Below are 18,814 nucleotides of genomic sequence, written 5' to 3' on the forward strand. Positions count from 1 at the left end.
TTTCAGGCTCATTAGAATAGCACACCACCCACCCACCCTCTGCCCCCTCCAGCATTCCCTCTTTTCTCACTGCTGTGTTGTCTCCACAGTGTAGCCAAGAAAAGACAACCAGAGACCACATTTTTTTTTAATTTTTTTTAAAAATTTTTATTTATTTATGATAGGCACACAGTGAGAGAGAGAGAGAGGCAGAGACATAGGCAGAGGGAGAAGCAGGCTCCATGCACCGGAAGCCCGATGTGGGATTCGATCCCGGGTCTCCAGGATCACGCCCTGGGCCAAAGGCAGGCGCCAAACCGCTGCGCCACCCAGGGATCCCATAGAGACCACATTTTTTACAAAAGATTTTATTTATTCATTTGACAGAGAGAGAGATCGAGAGAGCACAAGCAGGGGAAGCAGGAGAGGGAGAAGCAGGCTCCCCACTAAGCAGGGAGTCCTATGCAGGGCTCCATCCTAGGACCTGGGATCATGACCTGAGCCAAAGGCAGTTGCTTAATCAACTGAGCCTCCCAGGCATCCCCAGAGACCACACTTTATGATCTGTAATGTTGGTGATTCCATCGTAGTTCTTCACATGGTTTTATATTTCCTGCAAAACCAGAAGGCTCCCACTTCCAGAGTCTGGCCTCTAGTGGTCATTCTGAGTGTTCTGATCAGCCATAGAGGCATGTCAGCTCTTCAGGCAGGGAGCATGTTTTACATCAGCATCTGGTTGCATCTCTGGTTGATGACTCGAGATGGCATGGGAAGTCACAGGCAGTGAAGAATATTGGTATCAACCAAAGAATAGGACATCTGAGGGCCAGTGTCTCTCTGTTCTGTACCTTCCTAATATCTCCTACCGCTGGTTCCCTGGTTACCGAGGCCCAGTTACTATGATAAGGGTAGCGTGGATACAAGAGCCCTGCAATTTTAAATGGCAGAATGCAAGTGTGTGTATGTAAGTAAGTGTGAGTGAGTAAGTGTAGAGAGGGGTGAGTATATACACATGTGTGCATGTACATTTAAGTTATAAGCATTTGTGACAGTGGAATGGGATGCACTTAAAGTTAGTTGGCCTAATTCCAGTTCTGCCACTTAATATGTGGCCTCAGCACAAATCACATCAATTCTTGAACTTGTTTTCTTGTCCTGTGCCTCCTCATAGGGTTGTCAGGAGGATCTGATAAGATAATGTAAGGGGATGTCACTTTGTAAAGTTTTATCCAATAGGTTTCAATCACTGCATCCCACAAGCAGGTATAGGACCTCTTAAAGGGGCACTGGCATCGTGGTACCTAGTAAGTGCTAGGTTATCCCAATTCTTTCATCTTCAGGTTGGGGTAAAAACGGTTATAAATGTTTCTAATAACAAACATTAAGGTTTATGGAGAATCTGAGAGTAATATTGTAGGGAAAAAATAGTCTATAAGATATGTAGAGGACTGAGCTGAAATCAAATTAGTAATTTTTTGTTCCACCTGGAGATAAGATCAGTCCCAGTACAAAACAGTAGAATGTTTACTTCCACTCCACTCATCTTACAGTCCTACTCAGGATCTTCAGAACACACAGGTCATATTCTCCTTTCAATTTGTTTGTTAAGTCATTCCTTCTCCCCATACTCCAAAACCACAGGTAAAGGAACACAGGAAAGTGCAGGTTCTCCCTGTATATCTTTCTTATACCCATAGCTGCTGACAACAGGGTTTAGAACAGAATTATCCTGTTAGTTACTTGAACACAGGAGCAAATTGTTGCTCTCATTGACTTTCCCAAGGGGCTACAGGGGGAGCCAAGAAATGCCAAAAAGTCACCACCGCCATTTCTAGGTTCTGAATCATCATGTCAATTCTGTTTCTTCTAACAAGTGCCAATGTCCTAACTCCTAATAAGTGAATGTGGTGAGATCCACATAGGTGAATGTGGTGAGATCCACAAATGCTCTGATACACAGGGTGAGGTAAGACTGGCACTGTCATGTTGCACTGTTGGTGAGAAAATAATTTAGCAGTTTGTATCAAAAATACTCAATGTACGCATACACTCTTGACTCAATAATGGTCCAGACTCATTCTTATGAGAACTGTGTAAAATGAAAAAATGATTTTACTCATTAAGAGTTGCTTATAATAGTAAATATTTGGAAATAACCTGAATGTTCAAGGGTATAGCATAAAGATTGTGAGCAGGAACTCTAGTTAGCAGTCGCTCATTTCAAATCAGGCTTAGTCACTAGAGTGATGTGACCTTTTGTAAAGTACTTAATCTCTCTGAGACTCAGTTTCCTCATCTGTAAAATATGAATTATAACAATAACAATTCTGACTTATAGGATTGTTGTGAGGAATAAGTGAGATAATGTGTCTGTAAGGATTAAGTATGATGTCTAGCATATAGTGAGTGCTGAATAAATAAATGCCAGTTACTAGTATGTAAGTTAGTATGTAAACAGTGCCTTTTTTCTTGATGATTAAGTAATATTTGTATTTTCCTGGATTTAAAATTTTTTAATATATTTTTTGACAATAAAAAAACTTCATATTAAGAAAACACATCTACAACTCTACAATATACCAGTGGTGAAACTCTGAAGCTGAGGTTATCTAGAGTAGGATGAGTGGTCTGGGAAACATGCCAAAGCTGCAATCAGAGGTTCCTACAACTTCCAACTTTGAAAACTAGTTGTAATAAAAACAGTGTTTTGTAAGCCATGATCCATTAGTGGGCTGTGAAATTAATTTAGTGGATGTGGTCAGCATTTAAGAAATCTGAACTAGAACAGAATAAAATAAAATGGAAAATAACGAGTATCTCATGTAGTAAGAATGTTTTATGAAACTTTTATTTTGGGGGTATATGTCTTGGGTTGTGATATAAACTAGATTTCTTCCTGAGGGTCTCAAACTTTGAATCTACTTATTGTAGCCCTCAATAAGGATGTTAGCTGGAAGGATAAAGAAAGGGGGTTTCCTAAAGGCTGTCCTTGTATGGCACTGCAGACAAACACTGATATGCTAGGGAGTAGCCTCCCTTAATTCCTACATTGGGGGGTTATCTTTCAATAAGTATTTTGAAACTGGGAAACACAGTTAAGAATTCTATGTAGAAATGACATCAGATGTCAAGTAAGGTAGAGTTGGGTAGTCAGGGGCTATTTCAACACTGGCTCTTTGGCATTGTAGCTGAGCTCTGTGGAAGCTGGAGGAGCCACTGCCTTCATCTATGCCAACTTTAGCGTGCCTGTGGTCAAGGTGAGTGGAGGTCTGGTCCCAGCACATGGTGGTAATAAGAATGCAGAACTAATACCTGAGCTTCCGTGCTGTCTGTGCTTGCAAGCTTATTCCTGGGAGGAGGGATGAAATAAATATCTTTTCATTCCTCTCTGTGATTTCTCAAAATCAAAGATAATTCCTTAATTTGGATGACCACATGTTACTTGTGCCTCTATTTTTAAATTTTATTTTAAATTTAAAATTTATTTTAAATTTATGACTATTTATATTACAAGTAGATGATTACATGTCTGCCTTCTCTATTACAATAGAACTCCTCAAAGGTAAGAACTCTATTTTAGTGATCATTGGATCTTCCAGAACAACAGGTCCCCTTAGTCATTCATTCAGTAAACATTCAGGGCTGAAAGCACTGAGGGTACAGAGGAAAACTCATAGTCCTTGTCCTCCAAGAGCTCGCAGAGAAGTTAACAGGCAGTGACAACATACTGAAATAAGAGCTATGAGATTAGGTGAGGCACAGAGGAGGGCCATGTGGTAAAAGGATTCATTCTCCTCTAGTTTCAGATCAGTAAAGCTCCCTCACAGCCTTTACCTAATTTGGGAATGAAATGAAGATATATAAATAACATCATGCCTATAAAACACTTAGCACAGTGCCAGGTAGATCTTAAGTGTTGCCTAAGTAAATGCAGGAATCTTTGAGTACTCAGGGGACTGTTGTCTCTTTGAGACTTGGGAATGTGTACGCTTGTCAGTGTATCCTAGAAAGCTCTTCATTACATTAGGCTTTGACTATTTCTAATAGCCAAGGTTAACCTAAGTCTATAGGGATTGTATAGGGGGGAACAAAAAACCTGTGCATAGGGCAAAAAAGGACACACCAGGATTTGAAGTAAAAAACACTTGGGTTTGAGTCTCGAGTTTGTTCCTTAGTTGCGTTACTCACAGCTCCAAAGCCTCAACTTCCCTGCTGGTAAATTGGGGAGTATGATAAAGCCTGCTTCCTGGGGGTATTATTAGTAAGTGCCTGAGGAAGGTTAAGCATCTGAATTAAGTTCTTCCTTGTATAAGGAATTTTTTGTTCCACTTTATGGTTTTTGCTGAGTGCCTCTCCTCGGTGATCCAATGACAGCACGTGTTCACCTTCCTCCTGGCACTTGCCACACTGTCTTGTCCTGCTCGGTTTTTAGGTCTGTCTCTCCTATAAGACTGTGGGCTTCTGAGAGCAGAATTGGCCCTCAATAAATGCTGCATGTATGAATGAATGGGAGAATGGCAACTTCTACCATTTTGTGCATGCCTTGCCCCCAATCTGCATGGACGGTTTTCATGTTTAACGATGTGCATGTGTTTGTCCTTAGTCATTGTCATGTACTTCCGAAGGACTGAAATTCTGGGCTGACTCTCTCTGGGGTGGGCCATTTTGTTTTTAGAATGCAGCTCTGTTTTGGTGGAATCTGCATAGGAGTGGTGAAGGGGATGGTGACACACTTCATGCTGGCTGTCCTGTCCTGGTGGGAGATAAGTGGGGTAAGGCCTGCCTTTTGAAGCATCAGAATGGGTGAGGGGTTCAGAGGAAAGTGAAACAGGGGGTAGATGGAAAATAGTATAGCTCTGTAATTCCAAAAGCTTCATTATAGTGCCACCTTATACTGAGATGATCAGATTGTAGGTTAGTTGGCCCCAACAGATTGGAAGCCTTAAAGGGCAGAGATCCTCTCACAGAGCAGATGTCAGTGAAAGCTTATTGACCTGGTCAGATAGGCCTTGATTCCTGAGCGCAGCTGACGAGGAAAACGGTCATAAGTTCCAGTCATCTAAGCCAAGGAAAGAACCATTAAGCCATCCTGTGTCCCATCTAGTGCCTCCCCATGAAGAGATGGTCAAACAAGGAAGAAACAAATAGATAAATAAGCAGCAGATGTATTCATGTCATATTTAGGCCCAAAAGCACTTAGATCTGAAGACAAAAAAAGTAGATGAGAGATGCTCCTGCTGAGATCGACATTACCAAGAGAAGCCATCCCTTATTTTTCATTGCACCAGGGGGAGGGTGGACTTTAAGGAAATACATGAATGAAGAGTGAGTGACCTTAGTACCTAAGGTTTAAAGATTAGTCTATAGTAGACAGGACCTATCAGAGACTCTTTCTAGGGGACAGAGTCTTCTTTGCTATTTATCTTTGCTAATAGCAACATCTTGTAGTCTGTAGCAGGGCTGAGACTAGGGTGAGGCAAAGGAGTTGCCCAGGATACAGAGTGTAAGTGACTTTTGCGTGATCCTGTGGGTGAGCGTTGCTGCTGTCTGCTCTGTTGAGACTGTTTTCTTCTTCCCTGTTCTCTCCCAGTGGCCAACAAGTGGATACATGAGTATGGACAGGAATTTCGCAGACCCTGTAGCTCAAGGCCTGAAGACTAAGGTGTCGGCAGAGAGAAGCTGGTAGAGTCCTGTGGCTTTCCAGAGAAGCCAGAAGCCAAAGGCTAGCCTAGGAGAGGAGAAAGAAGAGCTACCTTCTGGAAGAGGGCCTTGTCAGCATTGCTTGTTCCTTGTAAAAGGAAGTGGTCTATACCAGGGAACACCTGAGATTTTACATTGTTTCACCTCAAACCATCAGAGTAGAATGGATGGGCAATACACAGAAAGGAGCAAGAAGGCCAGAGGGAGAAGTTTCTGGGGCTGACACTCTATGATAGAAACAGGATATAATCAACAGTCCCTGGGGTTTGGTCATTGGGGTTTTTGCCACTTTGAGCCACTACCACAGAGACCCAAAAGTGACAATAAGGATAACTGTAGGCGAGGGGTAGCCTAACTCCCATGGCTTTTTGCCTTTCTCCTCAATGACTTGTCCTGAAGACTGAGCAGGGACTATCTCTGTAAAAGGAGTGTACCTCATATGATTTTTTTTTCAAGCAGGATGAAACTTTTTTTTATTATTTTTTTAATACAGCCATTAAAAAATGTTTACAAGTCATTTTTCACAATCAAGAATATTCTTACATTATAACATTGAATAAAAAACATATATATGTAAAATTGTATTTATAATTGTATTTATAATCTCAACTTGGCTCACCTCCCACGATTCCTCTTTCAGTACTTTCCAGTCACATGACATTCTTTCTATTCCTAAAATCACTATGCTCATTGCCATTAGCATTGTCCCCACTTCAGGTCTTTGCATTTGCTCCTTCCTCAAATTACCCTCATGGCCAAGCTCTTCCCATCATCGCACTCTGGCCTCACTAGAGAACTAACTCTTCCCTGACCATCCAACCCGCCAGCCATTTTCTTTCATGTTAACTGATTTTTATTTTCTTCAATAACATGTTTATCAAATTGAAATTATTCTAGTCATTTAATTGTAGTCAGTTGTCATCCCTGCAGGGTGAGAGCTTAAAGGGCCTCACTGTACTTTGTACGTGCTTCTATGATAGTCCCTCGTTGCACTGAATTTCAATATTTGTTTATTTGCCTGGCTGTGTGCACTAGACTCTGCACTCCTTCTTCCTCTTGGTATCCCCAAAAGAAGATCTAGTTCAAATAAGCAGGCATTGAGCAAATATTTTTGGTTAAATGAATAAAAAGGCATCTTTTGAGCTGTGCTTTGGAGGCCTGGTAGAATTTTTTATAGGTAGAGTCTCATGAGAAGTATTTCCCAGCAGAAGGACCAGCATGAGCTAAGGCTGTATTGATAAGTGACTGTAATGTTTGAGCACTTGTGCAGAGCACATTCCAGGCAACTTGGCTCAGGTTCCTCAACAGGGGAGGGACTGTGGGTCTCGCTTACAAAGAAGGCACACAGTTAAGAACAGGGTAGTTGATGCTGGGTTGCCTCTGCCCTGTCCCTGCACCATGCACTTCAGGATTTCTGCTTCCCAGAGCTTGTGGCCCCTAAGGAAAGGGTTCTGATGTGATATTCAGCTTCCCATAGGGCCTCAATGAGCACCTGGTCACATCTTCAGTATTTCTGCTGAGTGTGCCAAGATTCTGGAAATCCTCTTACTAAATCACTAAATTTCATCATGTAGAGGAGAGGGAATTTTACCTCTATCCATCTGTATTTTTAGCTGAGACCTCTGTAATAAGAGGAAAACAGAAGTTTATGAACATGTATTCCTCATGTATACATGGGAGACACTGAGGGAAAAATTACTAACTTCCCTAGGTGGCTTAGAATTCAGGATTAAGCATCTTAATAGGGAAAAGGGAGGGGGAGATGTAGGCCTCTTAGGGGAGATTTTTAGGAAAGATGAATGGGCCCTTAGAAGAATAGATGAGAGGTATGATAGTTTGTGACAAAATCTGTCTGGGTGTGGTGTCCACTTCTCGTCTCTCCTGTGATGAGTCAATCTTTCCCAGTTGCAGAAACTCCTAGGGAGGAGGTTTATGACAACTGACTTCCTTTTGGAGGATCTGTCTTTAGGCAGATAAGAGTTTAGAGAAAGCTGCTCCCTGCATTTGCTGTTTTTCAAGTGCCTACAGCTCAAAATAATTAATGTGCCAGAGCAGCATATTTGGGGGTGGCATGGTCTGCTACCCTCAGTCACATACTGAGGCTTCAGAGGACTGGACCTGAAACAGAAAGCTACTGTCTACGAGCAACACAGCTCCCCTTCTTTACAGCTGCAGGGATCAGAACTGGGCCTTCTCAAAACTGCAGCGTCAGTCTCAGCTAGTAACAGCAATGGTGAACTGGGTGAGTTTTTTGTTCGATGGACACTGTTCTAAGGGCTTATATGTATCAATGACTTAATGTTCATCCCAACCCTATGAGGTCAATACAGTATTATGCCTGTTTTACAGATATGGAGGCAGAGGCGCAGTTAAGTAACTTGCCCATGTCCCACTGTCTGGCTCCAAACCTTGTGCTTCGAATCACTACTTTTGCAAAGTCTGGCATGTGGCAATTCTCACACATCCTGATCAGGTGACTGAGGCCTAAGAACTGTCTGGCAATAAATGCTTACTGAGCATTTCCCAGGGGCAGGTCTAGGCCGAGGCATGCTATTGGGGTGCTGAGAGGTACAGGATTCAGTCTCTAAAGCTGATGGCCAGTAGGGAGATGAGACAAATGCATCTAGTATTAAATGTAAGTTAAGCAAAACGTGAAAAGGTTGCGTGCAGTAAGAGATGAATTATTGAGTGCGGCAGTCTAGAATTGGTGGGCCCTATTGTGGCTTGGGGTAGCCTTGTTTGTTTATCCATTATCCAAGGAGAGTATCCAAATTACATTTAGCCAACAGTGCCAGTCCTTGCAGGGCCCAGGAATGGAGAGGAGAGTTAAGATGCTGACCCTGTTCAGATCCTTAAATCACTGTAACAAAGTGTAGCCACAAGTGGAAACAGGAACACAGCACTGAGAAGCCCCTCAGAGGCTTCATGGAAAGGAGAGACTGACCAAGCAAGTCTTGAAGATGCTGAGGGTGTGGAGAGGCTTGGAGGCAGGGCTGTGCAAACAGGACTGCCTGTCCTTAGAGCTATGAGTCCCACCTTACTTTTGGTCAGTATGTCAGTTTTCAAAATACTTTTAGCATTTTTCTTGAATCTCACCGACCCAGGGAGGAAAGGAGAGCAGGCCTTATGGAAAGCACAGTCTGGGATGGTTAGTGGCTTGCCTGGGGTTACAGTAGAGCTTGGCCTGAGGCCTGGTCTGTCTGTTTCACCCGTGTTCTTTCTATTCAATGGTTAGCAAATGTTATACTGTTGTACCACAACTGGAGAGTGGAAAGGCCTTACTCTTGTATATTTGCACCAGTCTCTGTGCCCTCAGAAACTCTGACTAGTCCTACTACAGAGTGGTAGGCTTTGGAGCCCCAACAGTGCTGAGTGGGTGGGTAGCTAATTCTAGATAGGACTGACTGTGGTTTGGGGCGCTGCTTGTTTATAATTTTGTTTCTTTCTTTTTTGCACTGTTCTTCAGCCTTTTTTCTAACAGCCTTGTCCAACTGAGCTGTTGCAGATCACTCAAGTCTCATTCCAGGGAATATTCTCTTAAGTAAATGACTAACATCATTACAACTAGTGGCCACATACAGGCCATGCACTGGAGGCCAGGCACTGTGCTAAGAACTTGGGTATACTTGTCTCCTTCAATTCTTACAATGAGATAGGTACTATTATGTCCATTTTGCAGATGTGAGAAACTGAGGCAGAGAATATGTAGCTTGTCTGAGGTTACACAGCTATAAAGTGGCAAAGCAGGATTCAAATCCAGGTCTGTCTCCAAAGATCTTAACTAGCCATCTGTTGCCTGCACTACCTGTTATTTTGCTGTGGTTGTTTTGCTCCCATTGGCAGTAATATCTTTAAAGCCAATAATTTTTGAGAGGAGTCTCCAACCCCTTCCCAGGTGTTGAAAGGTCTATCCTTTCTGCTTCTAAGGCCTAATGGTTAAGAATCCTATCAGATGTAGGTATTTGCTGAATATATAAATGAGTCACCTCAATTGCACAGAGCTACACTGTACACTTTTGTGTGAACAGCTCTGTGCTACATGTTTCATGAGAATCCAAGAAAATGAGAAGGCCTGCTCACTGCCCTTGAGGCTAAGTTAGCACACTCCCAAATATAAGACTAGCTAATTGGATATAATCAAGTGGAAAGCTGTGTGGTGTTACCTTAAGAATCATGGGAGCTGAGAGAAAAGGCAGAGCCCTATGGCTAGAGTGGGAGGAGAGGGCTTCCACAATGGAGCCCCAGGAACACAATGGAAAGAGAATGAGTGCCTATGGATTGGGTGTGTGTGTGGGGGGACACCAGCTACCACCTCACTTTTGCACCCAAGGGAGCAGGGAGAGCTGTCTGGGAGAAGGAAGTGAGAGGGTATTAATCCCGGGAGGCCCTTGTCCAACAGTGCCAAGGGCAGCCAGCACAAGCTGCCTTTTCATGGAACCATTCATTCAAAGAGTCTCCAGTCTTGGGGACTTGGCTGTTCAAACTGGGAGAAGGCAAAGGAGAGGGGGTAAGGTGGGAGAAGGGACATTTGTAGGCAGACTGCTGTACACTTAGCAAAACTATGAAATCAGTTCAGCTAGGAGGAAGAGACAAACATTTGTGGCTACTCTGTGCCAGCTATTTTATTTCTCTTGTCTTAGAGCAATTATTCCTTTTGATAAAGGAGGCAAAGGAGGCTCAAAAAACAACAAAACAACAAAAAACTTCCCTAAATTTGCAGAGCTAGAAGAGCTGGGATCTGGACTGTAGAGTTTCTCCCCACCAGCTGCTTCTAACTAACCTGTCTCTAGACTTTTTTTTTTTCCTCACCTTGAGATTCCCACAATTTTCTCCCCCTCTAGGAGGACAGTCTGCTGCACTCCTCTTTTATTCCTTTCCTTGGTCCCTGCCAGGGACATATTTGCATATGAAGCAGGTCGCCCTTGGTGAAATCAAAGATTATTTCAAAGGAATGAAGTGCTAAGGGGACAGTCTTTTTTAGCTAAGGGGTTGAGGGCCTGGCTCAGATGGATTCCCATAGATAACAACTGTCTACATGTTCTTTGAAGTTTGCCCCACTTTCAGATGGAGCATAACTAATGACCATTAACCTCCTGTTCATGTGCTTATCACCTTATGGGGAAGGCAGCAGTATTTCCTCCATGTGTAAGAGATCAGGCACTTGGCTAGTCTATTTCCAAGGTTTTGGCTGGCCACAGGCTGGGGTTTTCTAGCAAACTACTGGGAGAGGAAACCAGCTCTAGGAATAAGGGAGCCTCTTGAGTTTATATAACTTTCTGAGCCCTGGAGCCAGACTGAGAATGTGATTCTGGCCACTAGTGGGGCAGCCAACTGGGGCAGAAGAGTTGAGTCAAAAACTCTTCTTGCAGGGGAGAGTGTGACTTTCACGTTCTCTACTCCTGTTGTAGGGTCTCTTCCTGAGCCTCCCTTGTTAAAGTCCTGACCTTTTAACTCCCTACCCCTCGTTCTGATGACAGACCTCTGAATCCAACTGAGGGGTCCTTGGCATCTCATTGTCCAAATGAATTTCAGCATTGTTCATTCCACCTGCAAGATAATAAGCCTTTCCTCTTATCATCCCTGTGGTGGCAACTATGCTAGGTAAGTATACCTTTGCCTTTTACCTCACTGTTACACTGCTCTTTACTATCTCCCTGCCTGGAGTCTGGTGCAGACCAGTCCATCTCCACAGGATACTGAAGTTCATTTGACAACTCCCCAGTCCTGCCACTCAGGGCCTTTATGTCCTGCCTCCTGCTGACTCTCCTGTCAGCCTCTACTCCAACCACTCTACTCATACTAATCTACCAGTTCTCAGACTGATTTTCAAGTGTGCTGGGTTTTTGTATGCTGTCCCCTCTTCCTCCAATGTATTTTATTTCCTTTCCTTCTCCACCTCTACCTTGCGATGATGCTTCAAAGCTCAATTCAAATGATACCTATTTTATACAGCCTTCTCCGCCCGACCTGTTTTCAAAGAGGTTCAGTTGTCTCCTTCCTCTTTACACAATGTGGTCACTGTTCCTATAATAATCTGTCTAGATTATGAGCCCATTTGCAGGGCTTCATTATTTATCTGTCTCCAAAGTCCATCGGAAGTCTGGTATAGAATAGGTGCTCAGGTTTTCTTAACCAGCAAATACGTGCTTCTAACAGCAGGTTTAGAAGAGGATAAGACAAGAAGTCATTCACACCCAGCTCCCTTCATGCCTTTGAGTACTCTCAACCTCAAGATTCTCCTCCCCAATAGGTCTATGGCTACCCCAAAATTTGCCTACCTTGTTTTTCCAGGAAGCTCTCCTTTGACATTCTTTAGTGCGCATGTGTGACAGAATGGCCTTTGGTTTGACCAAACATGCTCCTTCTGGCTCTATAGCAAATCCTTCATTCAAAGGGTCTGGGGTCTCTTCTGTTTCCTTCTTGAGTTCATACTGCTGATATGTAGGCTTCACAAGGATGTTATGGGCAGCACATAGTAGGTGTTCATTAAAGATATGCTCTGTGAACATATGAATGGTTCCTTCCCTGCTGTGGTACAATGGAACACTCAGAGGGCAAAGATGCTGCCATCTCCTAGCCATGGCTGTGGGTTAGTCATTTCACATCTCTGAGCTTTAGTCTCCTTACTTTTATTTTTTTTTTAAGATTTTATTTATTTATTCATGAGAGACAGAGAGAGAGAGAGAGAGAGGCAGAGACACAGGCAGAGGGAGAAGCAGGCTCCATGCAGGGAGCCCGATGTGGGACTTGATCCTGGGTCTGCAGGATCAGGCCCTGGATTGAAGGTGGCGCTAAACCGCTGAGCCACTAGGGCTGCCCCTCTCCTTATCTTTAAAGTGGGGGTAATGTCTATACTTCACAATGATACAAAGATGAAAAAGATGTAAGTGACTAGCATAGAACCTAACCCAAAGCTTAACATATCATTCATTCTCAGTCTCCGTCCATCAAGTCTGAAAAAGCCTCAAGTCCCTAGTCATCATCTTCTTGCTATTTAGTCTGGTATCTCGACCAAAATGGTCTCTGCCCAGGGTCCCCTGTATTGTCCAGGAGGTAGCACGGAGAGGAAACAACCTAGGTTTTTAATTCTGATACCACCACTTCTGAGCCGTGTGAATTTGGACCTGTCTACCTACTTGTAAAAGGAACATAACAGCACTTACCTCATAGAGATGCTGTGAGAAATAAATGAGATGTGTGCAAAATGAATTAGATGGCATTCAAAATTTGATGACTATTATGACTTGCCTGGTGAACAGAAATGCTGATGTGTTCCTGAAAACCATGCGTGTGATTATGCTGCCCTCCAGTGGAGAGAGGACACAGCCCAGCAAGGGACCATCTCCCCTCCACACAGACCCCCTACCCCAAGAGCTTGGCGGGAGAAATCAGATCACACACAAGGCGCTTTTCTTCTCTGCTAGGGAGCTCATGCTTTACCCTGATATACTAAGGGAACATCTAAACCAGAACTTCTCAGAATTAATGTGTTTGTTAGAACACAAATCAGTTCTGACTCAAAAGGTCTGAGGTGCAGATAAAACCTTTAACAAGCTTCCACATGATACTGATGCTACTGGTCCACAGACTACTCTCCTTAAGTACAATACAGCAGTAACATGACATGAACTATTTATTAAGTGCTTACCCTGTGCTAGTTACTGAGAGATCCAGTTAACCTATTTTAACTTATATAGTCTTTAAGACTGTGTGAGGGAGGTACTGTTGATCATTTTTCAGAGGAGGAAACTCCAGCACAAGGAGAAAGTACAGGGCTATCTCATAGAGCCTGTAAGGAGTGGGTCTTGGGTTCCAATATAGGCAGCCTGGCTCCAAGGCCTAAGAGGAAGAAGACTCCAATAGTATAGAGGGGATGACCAAGGGAGGGACTAGGGCAGGAAACCAGCAGGAATACTGAGTAATCTAGCTGAGAGGTGAGGCCTAAGCTATGGTAGGGGCCGTGGGATGGGAAACAGTTGAAAAAGAACATGGGTAGGGGTTTGGTGGTAAGCTGGAATACAGGTGTAAGAGCCATCTAGAAGCTCAGGCCTCTGACTTGAACAATAGAGAGATGGTGGTATCTACCACTTACTGAGCAAGGAAACATGGGAGGAAGAACAAATTTCAGGGGGAAGGTTAGTTCAGTTTTAGAAATGTTCAGTATGAGTGGCTTTTGGTCATCTAGGAGAGACAGGAGGCAGACGGACCTAAAGCATCTAGAGCTCAGGAGATGATCTGGGTTGGGGGTAAAGTTCTGGTGTTGGTAGATGTGAAGCCATGAGTGTCGGAACTCACGTAAACAGTGCATAGACTGTCCTGTTCTGGGCCAAAGTCAAAAGAGCACATAACTGGAAGAATGGAACTGGAATCCAGGTCTCCTTGGCTGCAGTGGAGGCTGGCTCTGCCCATTCTACTGGGAATTCTGGATGTGAGGAGCAGGGCAGAGCAGAAAATGCCAATGGGCTCAGGAAAGGGGTTTCTGGAGACATATAGTGACTAAATCCAACAAACTGTCCCCTGCTCCCAGATCAGCAGAAATAAAGACAATTCCATGGAAAAAAACAAGATCGATAAAGGTTGGGAGATATTTATTTTCTTTAAACAAGGTCATAAATAACAAAGAAACAAAGTAGGTCCCAGACTCTGGACCGTGCAGCAGGACAGGGATAGGAAGTTGTTGGGTGGAAAGGTGGAGGGGGCCACGCATCACCTAAGACAGTCACAGAAAAGATGGGCTGCAGGACACTGCCCCTTCCTGCCCTTGGAAATGGCGTGCCTGGGCAGCAGGGGGAGGCCGCAGTGCTGTGATGAGGCAGCTGGAAGAGGGCAAAGATTGAGGATACTGGGCTGTCCTGTTTCTACGAAGAGTGACATGGAAACCACAAATGGCGAAGATAAGCTGTGAGTCTAGAAGAGGCAAGTGGGCACTCTGCACACCTCAGGGACCAAGTATGAAATGGTTAAATTTGATTCGTAAAAACAACTCCACAGGCTTTAGCCTATGGCTTTGTGCACGGGCTGTATTTAACCTGGGTTGCTCTGTGGCAGGTGAGGGCTCAAGAGGCCCCTGGAGCAGCCTGGCCTCAGCCCAGGGCAGGTGCCCAGACATGTGGGAGAGGGACAGTGGGCTCTCCCCAGATGGGAGGCCATGTGCTTGGACTGACTGGACCTGATTTTCAGGTTGGTTTCTTGTGATGCTATCCACCACCCCTCCCTATTCCTAAGGATGGGATCCTGGCCTCTCTGAGTCTTCCAACGCTAGAAGAGTAAGATTGGGATTAAAAAGGTACCTGACTAGTATTTTATTTGAAAGGGGAAAATAAGGACCACCCTTTGCATGATCCATCCCATGAGGTAGGGCAGGACCATGCCAAGAACAATCTCAAGGAATGGAGGTCCCTGAGCCTGGAGAGACATTTGGACCCAGGTGCATTGCCAAATACCAGAAATAGGGGCCCAGGGTCACAGTTCTGATGGAGGCTTCACCCTAGGCAACGCAGGGATAACAGGCAGGGGCTACCCCTGCACAGCGAAGGGGTAGGAGCTGGGGAGCCTTGGACTAAGGAAGCCGAGGTTGGTCGAAGGCCCTGGAAAACAATGCTTTTAGCAGGAATACACAAAAGGGTTTGTACATCTGGGGAAGCCCGTCTATAGGGAGCCGGTGTCACATGGTCGGGCGGGATGGTGAGGAGGAGACAGCGGCATCACAGTGGCCTCTGGTGCGATGTATTTACAACAGAGCTCAATGTTGGGGGAGGGACGGATAGCAGGTTACTAACAGCCAGGAAACACACTGCAAAGAGTGGAAAGAGAAGGGAAAACAAATGAGACCATTACTAGTTTTCCCCTGCTCACCTCTTCTCCTCCTGGAAGCCTGGGGCCCTCATGACCACCAAGGCCCTTGAGGATCTGTCCCACCTCCCCACAGCCCCATCTAGATCTAGACATACGCTCTGCTCTTTGTGAACTGGCAATGTGACCAAATGGTCCAGGGGTCCAAACACTATTATCAAGAGAAACAAAGTCTTTACTTTTAATTCCTGGTATCCGTCAATGGTTAGTTGCTTGAGGGGTGGTTCGGCATAAGGGAGTCACTTGTGTGGCTCACCGTGTCAGGCTCCTATCATCATTTCTAACGTCTATGCTGCCTTGTCACCCTTATCTACCAGGTCTTGGCATTCAGAATTCTCTAATGCAGAAGTGATTTTTCTTCAACATTTCTTCTTCAAAATTCCTGAGGGTAGGGACTAGTTCCTCTGGACCCTCACCAAAATCAGGAGACTTTCCAACTGGCAGGTATGACTCATCACGCTTGTGGGCTCTCTGGGGATCAGGGGCATATAGCAGCACAGACTAGGAGAGCTCCCTAAGGTGGGGCCAGAACTGTTTGGTTTGGGTAATCATGCCTCTCTTTCTCCTCTCCCTTAACAAAGAGTCCAACTATGTCTCCCTAATCAGATGGAAAGCTTCCAAGGATGAGAGGCATCCTTTCCCCACTCAAACCAGTGTTTCTCAACTGTGAGTGATTTTGTCTCCCTTGAGACATTTGGTAAAATCTAAAGTCATTTTTGCTCATCACAACTTTGTGCATGTGGGAGTGCTACCAGTTTCCAGTGCATAGAGGCTAGGGATGCTGTCAAACGTCCTACACTACGCAGGACAGGCCCCCAAATGTCAATAGTGTGGAGGCTGAAAACGTTGCTCTGGATCTCTACAGTCTCCATGGTCTTCTAGCATCCCTCAGCAGCAGAGCAGGGGAAGGCATACAGAACTTCTCTAAGAGTCTGGAAAAAGACTGATTCCCATCCCAGCTGCCTCAGAGAAGGAGGCACCTCAAGAAGTGGGGGGATTTCTTAAGAAGTGGGGTGAGGTGGGGGCTAGGCACAATTTAATCTCAGCTCAGCAGCAACCCACTAGACCAAAGCACACAGAAACTATCAACCATGGGTCTGTAGAAACACAGTCTGGGCTGTGTTGAGGAGGAAGAAGAAAGACATGGTAACCCAAAGAGGCAGGGGTAAGGCAGAAATATTTACAACATTGTCAATATCTTTTGTTGGAGTGGGCCAGCACTGCTGGGCTCCTTAAACCTTTGTTACTTCCTTACCACTGGAATCCACCGATGGGCTCTGCAAACCTATGCCGGATCAGGAAAGTGGCAACAGCTTCAGCTACCTGGAAAAGGGAGAGATATTTCAGGCTATATATTAGCAAAGGGGATCAGTTTGGAGGTCCTGTGGGCTTCTACTGGAAGGTTATGCTCTTTAGTGGATTCATGGATCTTACAGGTCTGGGGAATTTGAAATCTAAAGGATCTGAGTCCTGGCAGGGCTATGAGACTCTTCTCTACCATCTTTCCAAGGATAGCTCCAGAGAAGTCAAGAGGAATGATGTGAAGGCTTATTTATCCCCTGAGAGTTACAACGTACCTTATTCTATAGAAGGAATGCATATTAACTTCCAACTGTGACTGTAGTTTAGGGAGCAGTTTTTATCCCAATTTTCCCTTCTTCCATCTGACTTTTGGGGGAAGGAGAGAAGTAGAGCTGAAGATCTTAACCAGAGGGCCCTGGGATGAAACTGCAGGGTGCGAGTACCTCCTCAGCCCATACACGGAAAGCCAACACCATAAGCAACTGCTAGGGAGAGGTCTGGGGAGATGGTGGAGTTATATTTGTATAGCCTGATTCAGAGGTTTGTACTATTTTCTGTGAGAGCCACGGTTACTTTCATAGCTGTCTTTTTACAGTCATAGAGCACCAGACTCACCTTGTCTGGGGCATCCTCATGGACTGCGTGGCCACACTGGGGTAGGACCTGCATCTGGAACTTTCCTGGAGAGGAAACAAATCCAGGTGACCTCAAGGCCTATTTGGTCCTCTCCTTACAACCTCTGTGGTCTCAAAGGCCACTCCAGGAGTCCAGGACCTTCCTATCTATCTATTCCCCTCCCCAGTAGTCTGGACCCAATTACCAAGGTTTGAGAAGGATGGTAATACTTGCAGCTATAATCCTGGGTAAATGATTTTCCCTTCATTTATACCTTTGGCAACTATTTAGCATGCATTTACTTTGGGCCAGATACATAGGAAGAAACAGTTCCTGCTTTCAGGAGATTTACAGTCTAGTAGGGGAACATAAAAGACAACATTCTAATGTAGCACGTAGTTCCTATGATAAAACCGAGCACATGGAAGAACACAGAAAGAGAGGCTTCATAATCAAATAGGAAGTCTTCCGAGACAGAAAAAAAAAAAACAGCCTACACAAAGGAAAGAAGGATGAAATGATACTCGTTCCTGGAAATAAAAAGCTTGGCATGGAGCTCATGAGAGTTAATAATGGGGATGGAGAGGAAAGCAGGGTATGTCAAGGATTTTGAAATTTATTATTACAATAAGTTACTGTTTGAGTGCTTAACTATATGCCAGACTGTACTAACCACTTTCTCACATTGCCTTGTAGAACACCGTAAGCTCACCATTAATGTGATAGCTATTAAGAGTGAACAGAGATGACAGATAAAGCAAGATCCCTAAAGAGACTAAAGGATATGGAAGCCACAGCTCCTCTAAGTACAGCGAGTACACTCTCAGAGCCTAAATGGCTCCATTTACAAAATAAGGCAGCATGCTCTGGAAATCCTGGTCATCACATCCCAGGATTCCTAACCCAATTACAGTGCTTTAAAATTTGTTCAAAATACTCTTCTATCCAATTTTTATAAACTTAAACAGGACAAATACCAAATTCTTTTCTGAGATGATGAAACTAATACCATGGTTAGTGAAGTGATTTGCCCAAGGCTGCTTATTTAATTAGTAGAGGAAGTAAGACCATTCCAATCAGTAAGGCCCAGCTTATGCCCTTCCTCTTTCAGTAGTCTGTCCCTGGGTGCTCCAGCCTAGTCAGCCTCATCCCCTCTGTCTTGTATCTAATATACAACTGCTAACACATTTGGATTCAAACACAAAGAAAGTTGTGCCCTGCTTGTTTTGTAAGCTTATATTTTATATGCCACTGGTGCTTGCCTCCTTAGGAGTATGTCATTTTTGCAAGAATAGAGCCTAATATCATTACTTGTTCAATATTCCTACAGGGTCCAACACAGGGCTAGACACTGAGTAAGTGCTTA

General features: G+C 44.3%; 2 protein-coding genes and 1 long non-coding RNA gene across 9 annotated transcripts in view; 2 read left to right on the top strand and 1 right to left on the bottom strand.

The window, feature by feature from the left end:
* The window catches only part of P4HA3 (prolyl 4-hydroxylase subunit alpha 3), a 42,645-nt gene extending 36,382 nt beyond the window's left edge, over positions 1–6,263 (top strand). For 5 of the 7 annotated variants that reach the window (XM_038568669.1, XM_038568663.1, XM_038568664.1 and 2 more), the window contains 3 exons: positions 3,168–3,236; positions 4,655–4,751; positions 5,570–6,263. In XM_038568669.1, coding sequence (XP_038424597.1) covers positions 3,168–3,236; positions 4,655–4,751; positions 5,570–5,640 — 237 coding nt within the window. In that variant the 3' untranslated portion in view covers positions 5,641–6,263. Of the gene's footprint in view, positions 1–164; positions 225–3,167; positions 3,237–4,654; positions 4,752–5,569 lie in introns of those variants that run through there. The other 2 variants (XM_038568665.1, XM_038568667.1) reach the window with 2 other exon arrangements.
* A 7,812-nt stretch (positions 6,264–14,075) lies between these two features.
* Positions 14,076–18,545, top strand: LOC119877353. Its single transcript, XR_005375666.1, has 3 exons — positions 14,076–14,255; positions 15,849–15,975; positions 18,145–18,545. It is a non-coding gene; the product is annotated as an uncharacterized LOC119877353 (long non-coding RNA).
* The window catches only part of PPME1 (protein phosphatase methylesterase 1), an 86,136-nt gene continuing 81,572 nt past the window's right edge, over positions 14,251–18,814 (bottom strand). Inside the window, exons 12-14 of the mRNA XM_038568671.1 lie at positions 17,449–17,513; positions 16,787–16,854; positions 14,251–15,472 (exon numbers count right to left, since the gene is read on the bottom strand). Coding sequence (XP_038424599.1) covers positions 15,454–15,472; positions 16,787–16,854; positions 17,449–17,513 — 152 coding nt within the window. The 3' untranslated portion in view covers positions 14,251–15,453. The remainder of the gene's footprint in view (positions 15,473–16,786; positions 16,855–17,448; positions 17,514–18,814) is intronic.

Source organism: Canis lupus, chromosome 21, assembly GCF_011100685.1.
Source record: "Canis lupus familiaris isolate Mischka breed German Shepherd chromosome 21, alternate assembly UU_Cfam_GSD_1.0, whole genome shotgun sequence".
Taxonomy (NCBI): Eukaryota; Metazoa; Chordata; class Mammalia; order Carnivora; family Canidae; genus Canis; species Canis lupus.